Source organism: Anopheles stephensi, chromosome 2 (assembly GCF_013141755.1).
Source record: "Anopheles stephensi strain Indian chromosome 2, UCI_ANSTEP_V1.0, whole genome shotgun sequence".
Taxonomy (NCBI): Eukaryota; Metazoa; Arthropoda; class Insecta; order Diptera; family Culicidae; genus Anopheles; species Anopheles stephensi.
The window spans coordinates 17,160,002-17,171,593 of NC_050202.1; the positions used below are offsets into that span (position 1 = coordinate 17,160,002).

Here is an 11,592-nt window from a genome sequence, read left to right on the forward strand (position 1 = left end):
CGCTCGCTGTGTGTAACTATAATGTGTTCTTGTGTTTGCGCCCCCCTTTTCTACAGTCTTGGAAGTGTACCAATTCGCCCGTGATGCTGCCGTCGCCGAGGCATGGCTTATCGCACAGGAACCGTACCTGATGTCGACCGAGCTGGGACACACAATCGACGAGGTGGAAAATCTGATCAAGAAGCACGAAGCCTTCGAAAAATCTGCCGCTGCCCAGGAAGAACGCTTCAGCGCATTAGAGCGATTGACAACGGTAGGGATCAAGCTTCTGGCAAGCTTTTTAGGACGCCAACTCATCCGTTTCATTTGCTCCGTTCCAGTTTGAGCTCAAAGAAATGAAGCGTCGTCAGGATGCGGCCGAGGAAGCCGAGCGCCAGCGGCAGGAAGCGGAAGCGGCAGCACGTGCAGCGGCCGAAGCAGAAGCCGAAGCAGCCCGACAGGCGGAAGCCGCTGCAGCGCGTGATGCAGCCGATGCGCCAGGGTCACCACATTCCACCAGAGAGCAAGAGTCAGGTGAGCAAATCGTTTCGTGTTGCATCTCGCTCTGTAAACTACCCGACGACTCCAAAGTTCCCTTCCATCCTGTGTCCTGTGTTTGTGTCCTTCCCTGTCCCGAATATCCTGTGCTGTTCCTCAGCTCTCTTCTTCACCTTCCTAACAGTATGTTTGATTATTTTCTCTACTATTGCTAACCATGTTGTATCACTACTACTTTATATATATAACCGTACCTTTATATATATACCTCCACAATTCATTCGTTTTTCTTACACGCTGCCCGCGCGATTCACTATGCTAATACAATTTTAACCTCAATCAACAAAAAAAAAAAAACAAAACTAACACCCATATTGGCATACTCTTGAATTGGACACTGATTGATGATGGTGATGGTAATGGTGGCGGTGGTCACGTAAAATGTACCAAAAAAATAATTAACATCTCAACACCCAATCAAACGGAAATTGAAATACGCAAAAAAAAACCCTTAAAACACCTGTAGTCACTATGCGTGCAACTTCACCTGTAGAAAAAGAAAGACCCATTTCCCAGACAGGTACTTGAGCATAACACTATGACCTATCTTTCTTAGAGCTGTATCGATGTGTGTGTGCGTGTGGGTGTGCTTCTAGTGGTAGTAGTTCTGTGGTGCTGTAGCCTCTACTTTTTCTCACGATGCCTTTCCGCAATATTGTGATGTGCATTCTACCATTTCTAGTTTGTCTTCTTCAATATTTCGTTGCTACTGTTCTGTTACTTCTTAAGAGAATTTGTATTGCTTTCGGTGTGCTTTTCTTGTGCGTTTGTGAATAGGAATTTGTAGTTAATATATATTTTATTTCGGCTAAAGTTTGAATAGATGCGCTCCCCCCACTCACGGACACTAACTTTTCGCTGCTGAGTTACCTTAAATGTAGGTAAAAATTAAGCAAAAGTGTTAAAAATTGTTGTAATAATGATTTAGGTAAAATACTCGAAAAGGCCCCTCCTAGAATCTTTTGTGTGCAGCACTGTGGTCTGTCATTTTTATTGCACAGTGGGATTTTTGTATGGTCATAACTCGTTTGATATAAACATTGTGCATTGTTCCTTAATACTGTTACTGGACAACGAGTAGAGCATGATAATATACATTGTAAGAAGTGATTTGAAATGTTATTATTCTTATATTTCCTCCTTTTCTGAATATCTATGCCCGTTAAAAAGTATCCATCGAACCAATGTTCCGTTACAGTCCGCGGGACCGTTATGTTATAAGCCTGATTGGTCCCTCCTAGCGTGATCAAAAATTATTACAAAGCTCCTGTAAGCCAATACCAGGAGCCAGTATAGAACGAGGGGGATTTAATCGAATAATGAGCAATATTTCATTCGTCTTTATTAAACCATTTTTGACTACACTGAAAGCACAATGTGAAGCTTTCGCAACGTGTAGTGCGGATTGCATACATTCAGGCGTAAATCCTACAGTGTCTAACAAATTTTGCCAGGGGGTGCGGGGGGCCTTCTCGAGTCTTTTACCATTATTATAGTAAAAAGTCTGAAAAAGATAGACTTTTGCGTAACTCACTTGTAAAAATGAGTACCCGTGAGTGGGGAGGGGAGCATCTATTCAGACTTTATCCTTTATTTCATATATTTCTCTAACTTACTACTTGTTGTTCCGTTGCGATAAAACTAACACCTTTTGGATTATACTATTACTTTCATTTGTTGCCGTTTTGTTGTGTGGCTTTGGTTTCGGTGGGATTCGGTTCTGTAACCTTAACAATCGTGTGCGTCATCAGTGCATGTAAGAAAGCCCAGGGTTCTGTTCGGTTCGTTCCGAAGTGCGTCGCTTGAGCAAAGCACTTCCATTTTCAAAACCAGCTCCGGAACGACCGGAGCAGTTCCGAAGCGATCCTCTTGTAAGTATTTATCTCCTGTGTGCCTCCTGTATCTGTGTAGGTGCCTTCTGTCCTCTCCAGTATCATATGTTGGTGGTGTCGGAATCTGTACCTTTCTTTCTTCGTGGTGGTTTGGTGGTTACTCGAAGCTATCTTGAGGAAAAACACCCCCCGGCAATTTTCCCGATGTGCCCCGTTCCCCGTTCCCCGATATTCACTGTGTGTTTTTGTTTATATTTTGTTTAAAAATCACGTTTATCCTTAATCCGTTTTATTTATTTTTTATCATCAACACACTCATCATCTCACCAACGCCCAACGTTTGCCAACGTTTTCACCAAACCGTTCCTTTTAAATCCAATTTAAAATGAATTCACCATTCACCAACAATCATCACCACCACCACCTGCATTACTTGCTGCATGCCCAAATTGTGTTGTTCGTTTTGTCACCACTACTCCACCCACAAAACTCACCTGTAAACAACGACTGGGGACACCCTCGACCCGCGCTGTGAACGCACAGTTGCCGGAGAGACGCTCGTGTCGCGGCGACACTCCGGCATACCGAAAGAACGGTCCAGCAGCTCGGCAAGTGCATCGGCGGGTGTTAAGGTCAGTCGGCGGTCGCGCTCGAAAAGTCCGTTCCGCAGCTTCAGATGGAAGCGTACCGCTTCGAAAGCGGACGAGGGAGGAGTCTCCGATGACGAAGGTATTGGTTTCGGCAGAGTTTTTTTGTTAACCCCATTCAAACCCCCTCATATCCCCGTGCTCTGCAATTGGTTGGCTATATTTCATTCATAACTACCATCATTCCACGGTTCCGTTCCATCCTTTGGCCCGGTTTGTTGTACTCCCAAAAATGTATCCTCAAGAAAACGGCTTCAATTTCCTTTTTGCTTACGTACGATGCGAGTGGGGAACTTGGGACAAGTTCTAGTCCCTCCCCCCCACCCCCCCACACGTTTTATACCCCTCCTTGCTCCGTTCCGGATCGGTTGTTATTTGAGCCAGCAGTGTAGTAGGTATTGTATCCCGCGAATTGTTTTCTTTATTTATCGCTTGGTGTTGCATGATTTGTTTGCTGTTATTTTTTTTGGTAAAGCAATTGTGAAGCAGGCTGCATGATTGATGGATGCTGTTGTGTGTGAGTGAAGTGTATGTGATTTTTTTTTCTCATTAAATAACGTTTGCATGACAATACGGCATCAGTCCGTAATAATAAATAAATAAATAAAAAATAACGTTTGCATTAAAAAATAGACTGATTTTGGATGGCGATGAGGGAGAAAATCTAAATCCAATTACGAGATCTAATATTACTTAAGTTCAATTACGAACGGTTTTACTACTTAAAGGATGATATACATTACCAGGGCGGTCCGGTCGTAGATGCGCCAACGGCTCCGGTCTTCATACGGCAGGACCGGGGTTCAAATCGCATCCGGACCAACTACGTGTTTATCACTAAATCTAGCATGCGAGGAATGGCAGACATGACCTAATAAGAGGTCAATAGGCCAAGAAGAAAGAGAGCCATTCCCAGGACATTTGACGTTTGTTGTCTTAGCCCAGGTCTTGCCCAGGTAGAACCTCATCATAGGGTCTCTAAGTTAGGTTAGGTTTCACGTTATCCAATCGGTTAGGCAGCCAGGATCTATTTAAATCGCCCAGCAAATCCTTTGAATTTTTTTTTTTTTGAAAGTACAGAACGTTGGGGCGTTAGGATGCCCGAGGTGCGGCGTCGATCTTCACACAGCGGATGGACCGAGGTTTAAATCCCATCCAAATCGCCTTCCCGTACGCAGGGCTTGACTACCTTGCTTACGGGTATAATCAAGTCAAATAAAACCAGAAACGGCTGGCCTTTCGAGGTTGTAGTGCCAAGGAGGAAGAAGAAGAAAGTTGGGTCTATAGCCGACAGGTATGAAGATTGTAGTTCGTCGATTGTGTTAGTAGAATCTCTTCTAAACCAAGTACAAACGATCACTAGAACACAGGATCATCCCATGAAAAATCCCGAAGGTCAGTCTATCTTTTTTAAAGCATTCGTTACTGTTAGCTTAAGTTTGCTAGAGCAATTTGCAAGAGCAAAAGAAAGTCTTCAAAATAGATAAGCACACAACACTCGCGCACCGGAAGTTGTAGCCTTCCACACAAAAAAACGCAACGAAAGCAAAGCAATCAATGGGGACTGATAAGTATATGAGCAAAAAGAAATACTGTATTGCGAATGGCATTTAGTAATAGTAGATATGTAGTGAGAGGCTTGTACCGCTATTAGAAGTTTAACAAATAAGACTTGCGACAATGAATGTCGAACGATATTGTTATGTGAAATACGATCGATTGCCAAGTGACCTTCATCTCTTACTAACTATACTAACACCGTTGTGCCCTCTGTTGGGGTACTGTTCCGTTTTTCCTTTCCCTCGTACACATTACTCATGCCTCAGATCGTCCTAGTCCAGGTGGAGCAGATGAAGGTGCGCAGGAAGGCATCCTTACACGCAAACACGAATGGGAATCAACCACGAAGAAGGCTTCGAACCGTTCCTGGGATAAGGTAAGGTTCTTTGGAACCCTCCTAGCTCACAAAGTGTGTCGTGTGAAATATGTTTGACCAATTTTTTCTTTTCTTTCCCCCCCACCAGGTATATTGTGTTGCCCGTAGCGGCCGGTTAACGTTCTTCAAGGATCAGCGATCAGCGAAATCGGTACCGGAGCAGACGTTCCGCGGTGAGCCACCGCTAGAGCTGAAGGGTGCCCAGATTGAAATCGCCAGTGACTACACGAAGAAGAAGCACGTGTTCAGAATCAAGTAAGCAAAACCGTGCAACTGTCTGCGCTGAATATAAAAAAAACCCGCCCGAACCGTCCCCGCTAATCCTCCGGCCATTTTTGCTTTCTTTCTAGGCTATCGAATGGCGGCGAATTCCTGCTCCAGTGTCACGATGATTCCGAGATGCAGCAATGGGTAACGGCTTTGAAAGCACAATGCGAGCTTGACGCTAGCGGCGAAGGTCGTTCGCTAACGCTGCCCGCTTCCTCTCAGAAGGATGAACAGAAGAGACGGTCATTCTTTACACTGAAGAAAAAGTAAATCGGAATTTTACCATTCTTCAACCATCCATCCCACCCATCCATCCAACCATCCATTCTCTCTCTCGTGTGTACGCGCCCCACGCGCCGTTTTGTTTTGAATTGATCGTTTGATTTTGCTAAGCGCCGCGCGCTCTTGGGGATGGCCCAATCCCTTCGAAGCTCTCGCCTTCCCCATAAAGATTTTGTTTTATTTGCCTGTGATTTGTTGTTATAATTTTGGAGCCCAAACCCCTTTTAATGTTACGCGATCCCACCTCCACGAGGAAAGTAAGCCGCCGAGTATGTGGACCAACGATGGGGCACCGGTATCCAGCGCCCTTCCCTCTATGGCTTTCCCGCAGTTTTCCCGCGAACGTTAGTTTTGTTTTCGATTTTAATTACTCAGCTTCCTTAACCCTTAATGAGAGGCTCACAATCTACAGGTTTAGAGCACACACTTTTGTTCTAATTTTTATGTTTCTTTTTTATGTATAACCTTTGCACAGATGAATGGACTAATGAGAAGAAGCTTCACGATCGATGTGAGAGAATAATACAGTATAGGCACAGTTAATCCAAACCCCATACTTGGCTAGGTTTCGCTATTAAAAATGTAAAACTTGACATTCGTATGTGCGCTAACAGGTAATGGTGTACCACTACCCGCTAACACACCGGTAACCTTTCTCGCAGTTGTAAGGATGCCGCAGTTTAATACACCGCTATTTGCATTTACCAACGTGTCGCTACTTAACCGAAGTTCAGCTCTTGTTCATCTTTTAACCGTCTCCGCGCTCCCACCTGAAACACAATCGAACATCTCAACATCTCCCATCATACTTTACACATATCTCATACCATTGGCTATCAGGGCATTTGTATTCGTGGATATGTGTGTGTGTGTGTGTGTTTTTGTGTTTCTCTTATCGTTTTTGTTTCCTTTTCTCACGTCACACACACACAAAGAGTCGTCCTCCGTTTCCTCATCATTTCCTCACGAAGCACCGCGCGCATGTTGCTCAGATTGAATCATCATCCGATGCAAAAACGAATCAATTGGCAAAACATCAACACCGGCACAAGTAGGAAAGCATTGGCACAGTGCGTCGTGTTAAAGCGGCCGCACTGTACTGCTTGATATCTGCTTCCGCAAAATGGGCTTCGTACGGCAAGATCGAGGAGGTATGATTGTGAAACGTGAAACGGGTTGCTCAAACCCAAAAAAAAAAACGCTCGTTCCAATCATACGCCACCGATCCGCTTTTGGTTATATATGTGTGTGTGTGTGTCTGTATACCTAAGGAATTGGATTGGGTTGTGTGGGATTTGGGGGGTAACACAAAATTGAACATTGTTCTCATTCGTTTTCTTCTTCTTTTTTTTCTTCTTCTTATCTTCCTCCTCTTCTTTTTCTTCTTTCCCATTGCGTGTGTGTGTGTGTGTCTACTTCTCGTTTAATCCACAGTTAAGAAAATTGCGAAAACATACATGAACCCGTTAAACCAGAACAAAATACAACAACAACTACTACTACTACACCGTCAAGAAACAACTAAATACTACAACAACAGCTACTACTACTACTACAACAACTACTATCACTTTAAACAACAAAACCAAATTTCCTAACCCCTGAACAAGCGCGAGCGCGCGCGCCACCGGCCTCCTTATTAAGCGACTAGTAAGGCGCTAGCGAGCGCGCGCCCGACGACCAGCTTTCGGTTTGGTTTCACTTGAGTTCTTCCGTTATTCGTGTCCTGCCAACCATCGATAGCAGCGGAGAACCTCGCTGCGCCTCTTCAGCACCCGGATGCCGGATGGGGAAACAGGAGCAGGAACTAGATAAAAGATAGACGCCAATAGCAAGCAGCAGCAGCAGCAGCATCAGCAGCAGTACAATGAGCAAGTAACGCAATTGGAGAAGAAGCCTAGCCTATTATAGCGTATCCCAACCGGGGCGATGCCGTTGGCTTATCTTTTTTGTTTTATTCGTTATTTTCGATGAGGACAATATTTTTACATACGGAACCATTTTTTTTTATTAATTATTATTTTACGTTATGGACGAACATTTGGCGCCATGCGCGATAAGTACATTACAGTGTGTCACGAGCAAAAGTGCGGTTCGGTTTTTGTTGTGTGTGTGTGTGTATGGAGTTAGTGAACGAGTCGTACTTGCTACCTAGTTATTACTACTTTAGCACGATTTCAACACAACAAGGATAGGAAAAAGAAGGTAAAAGGCGAAATCTAAATAAACACACACACGGTCAGATAAAAGAAGAAGGCAACAGGAGGGGGGTTTTTTTTCTAGAGGCCAACTAAAAAGCAAATTTCAATGACTAAAACTAAAGATTGCAAACGGCATACAAGGAAAACACAACATTGATAGTGCAAATTTCCAACCGTGTGGACCGTGTGGAACACCGACAAAATGGATACAAAGAACGATGTGAAGGTACACACGCAACACACAAACGCACAGCGTGCATCGTAGTAGTACACATATATTTATTTAAACGAATAATTTATCAAAGCGAAACCGACAACAGATGCAAAGAGATGCTATGCGTTTGAATTATAGAAATAAAAGAAAAGAAGAAGCAACCTTGATAATGCCTGTATAAGCAGCGAAAGCAGTGCAACGCACAGCACACTACGGCGAGTGAAATTGAGAGAAGAACAAGAGGCACGGATGGTGTGAATGGCGGCTTCCGTTTCGTTTCGTTAAGAAAAGAAACTCGAAAGCGTGCGGTGGTGTGGTGCTGAGAGAGACGGCAGCTTTCGAATGATGTGCGTGGTGGATATGTAATCTTTCGATTTAAAGTCACTTGAATACAGATTGTTTAACAGCAGCTTAGCAAAAACACAAAAATCTTTCTACTCTATATTTTTGAAGCCTTTGTTGCTTTTGTCTACATGTGTCTAGAGCAAAAGCACACATCGAAGGTCTTTTATGTGTGTACGCGCAATATTGGTGTGTATATTTAAACGTTTGCCGCTTGGTCCGCTTCGTCGGGCTGCTATTTGCAATGATTGGAAAAAAAATATGATCGAAGTAGCTATTGCTTCTGTTGCCGCCTGGGGAAAATATTAAACAATTTACCTTCCATTCTCTACCCTGCAAGCTACACAAGAGCTCCCCCAACCCTTGGACACGCGTCGCTATAGCAACCGCCGCCGCTCTGATGAAGTAATAATCGTGCGCGAGCAGTTCAAAGTGCATGTGCGCGTGCGTATTATTTATTGCATAATTATATAATTTATCTGTTTGTTTGCCGTTTTTTTTTTGTTTTGTTTTTCCCATCATTTTTTATATTCTTTTAGTAGTATGCTTAAACGAAAGTAAATTCAGCGGTTGGTAGTGGTTTGGTGTTGTAGAAACGAAACGCAATGGAAATAGTAAGGAGAGGGTATACACGGAGTTTCGCAGTGCAAAAACAAAACAAAACAAAAAATCTAGCTAGTAAGAACAAACACTGATATAAACAAACAAACAAATCAAACAACACAACAAAAATCCTCCCCCTTTCTTTTAAGGCGCACTAAAACAAAACAAACAAACAAAAAAAAGCAAGAGCAAAAGAAATAATTAATGCGCCCGGGGACGGGGGAAAACAATTCGCGTCGCATGCAAAAAACCCGCACGGCACTTGATTTAAGAGAAATTTAAATGAAGCAAAATCGAACGCGCGATTGTGGAGCTGCGAAGAAGAAGGAAAGGGAGGTAAATTCAATCAAATTTAAATATGAATTATATATTTTTAAACTGCCAGCCCTATGATTAGAAAAGCCGCAAGAAAATGATACAAATGCATAATTATTATTATTAATATATTATTAGTCTATATATATATATGAAGCGCGATGCAAAAACACGATTGGGAAACGTGTGTGGAAAAGTGGAATAAATAAGCATTACGTTTAAAATAAGTATTACCGATACGTTGATTTATGTTTTTCTTTTTCTTTCCTTTGTTTCTTTTTTGTTTCGGTTTCCGCTTCCGCTTTGAATGAACGAATCGTGCGCGCCCTGAGTGTGTGAGAAACTCGTTTGTAGCTGAATAAAAGCTTCATACAGCTCGTTGCTAGGTAGTGTTGTGCATGTGTGATTGGATGTGTGTGTGGGTTCGTAAGTGAAGGACACGCGATGTAGGGAGCAACATAGCAAGCTATGTTTGTTGGGTACAGCGAACGAAAGAAAGTGCACTTTTTCTGTCGTAAAAAAAATTAAATTGGCAAGAAAGAAGGAATATACTATATTTAACTCAGTAGCCAGTACGCTTTTTTGTTGATATCCATTTTTTGGAGCGTTTGTGTGCGTGTGTGTGTGTGCTCAGCTTAGCGAAGGATAATGAGGCGTGAACATGTGCAACAGCAGCCAGATTAAAACCAAAATGGGGGATAACGATTTAAGTGATACAAAAATTGGGTACAAATTATTATAACGATTGGAATTATGATGAACCACAAAAAAACAGAGAAAAACGAATACATGAAAAATTCAATAATTTTGTCGAAAAAAAAGAAAACAAAAAAAACTCGCTGCGCATTTCGCAAAACCAGAAGTCGTAGTAATTGATGTAATGAGCGCTTAAAAATATGAGATAAATAACGCTTCTTTTGCTTTCTCTGGCTTTGTGGTTTTTTTTTTTTAAACTGAAGTCTTGCCTGATGTTTTTGCGTTACAGTTGCTGTTTGTTTGAAGTAAAAAATGAAAAATTGCCCCAAATGTAGCGCACGAGAAAACACTGCCCAAGGCAGTAGTAGCAGTAGAGGGAGAATAAAGTAAAATCGGAGATGAACGAACATTACTAAACGGGATAAGATTAGGAAACCCTTCTGAAACGGTTCGCGTCTGGCATGTTACAACTTGATGCAACAACAAAACACAAATAAAATAAAACGGAAGAAGAAAAAGCGATATATATACACAAACTTTCACGTACACGTACACGTTCAACTACAAATACTGTATTTACATTTCTACGATGCAAAACTTTTATTTAATAGCCGGTAAGAGATGAGCAGCAGCAAATAAATTACATTTATCATTTGACAGTATTTTGTGCGCTCTAGCGCTGGATGGAGATTGCAAGCAATGCGTAACAAAACTAAATATTAAAACAGCATAGGTCGAATGTATGGAACAAACAGAAGAAACAAATAAAAAATAGTTTAAACCAGTCACACACAGCATGGCGTGCACAGAAACAGGCCGCGCCTCTCGCATGCAGAAACAATAGCTTTTCAGAACAGCGAAGGGAATAAATTGTGCGCAAGAAAACGCCAAACACACACAGAAAATGCAACAAAACAAACGCTACACCAACGCAAAATAAGTATTTAAAGGTACACACATATGTATATGTGGATCCGCAGATATTGCGAAACAACAACGTTTATGCTGGCTGAAAGTGATCGATTTAGTGAATAAAGGTATTAACAAGTGTCTCATATCAAAAATACAAACCACTGGGTGTTTTTGTATATTTGGTTTAATTATTACTCAATAAGTGTCAATACGGCGCCAAGCCGTCTAACTATAAATATAATAATAATAATATTACTCAATAAGAATATATTTTTATCTCTTCTGGATACTTAAATAGTATAATAGTAGTTTTAGCCATTCTTCTCTACACCACCTGTCATGTGTCTCAGACACCTGTCGTGTGTCCCTATTTTACATGTAATGTTTTTTTATTTTGCTAATAATCTTTATTGAGATCGAATTGATTTCAAATTTTATCCCCAAAATAGTTTGAAAATGAAAAATACTCTACTACAATGGCGGCCCTCTGTACGTCTGAGTTGAAGCCGGTGCACTTATGCACAGCGCTCAAGAACCCAAAACCTCGCAAAGCAGCACTAAAGCAGCGTAGATTGCTATAACGCTTTTACGATGTGATAACTTCTATATGTATCATTATTTTAAATATTTTTCTCACACATATTTAAAAATATTGGTTTTAATGATGTAAGTTAGATTTAGAATGAGACTAATATACTGATACAGTTCCAATTTAGGGTGAAAATCTATTTTTTCCCCTTGTTTATCGTAACGCCTCCCAGTTGTCAAAACACGTAACGCCTAATCCAACGTCACGTCTAGACCACGG

The 11,592-nt window shown here is 41.9% G+C and overlaps 1 protein-coding gene across 15 annotated transcripts in view; it reads left to right on the forward strand.

The window, feature by feature from the left end:
• LOC118507229 (spectrin beta chain) overlaps positions 1-9,406 on the forward strand; it is a 30,758-nt gene extending 21,352 nt beyond the window's left edge. For 5 of the 15 annotated variants that reach the window (XM_036045396.1, XM_036045398.1, XM_036045400.1 and 2 more), the window contains exons 5-11: positions 57-253; positions 321-513; positions 2,913-3,098; positions 4,843-4,952; positions 5,041-5,207; positions 5,303-5,485; positions 6,936-9,406. In XM_036045396.1, the coding sequence (XP_035901289.1) occupies positions 57-253; positions 321-513; positions 2,913-3,098; positions 4,843-4,952; positions 5,041-5,207; positions 5,303-5,485; positions 6,936-6,939 (1,040 nt within the window). In that variant the 3' untranslated portion in view covers positions 6,940-9,406. Of the gene's footprint in view, positions 1-56; positions 254-320; positions 514-1,003; positions 1,058-2,288; positions 2,880-2,912; positions 3,099-4,842; positions 4,953-5,040; positions 5,208-5,302; positions 5,846-6,935 lie in introns of those variants that run through there. The other 10 variants (XR_004905618.1, XM_036045403.1, XM_036045407.1 and 7 more) reach the window with 10 other exon arrangements.
• The last annotated feature ends 2,186 nt before the right edge of the window (positions 9,407-11,592 follow it).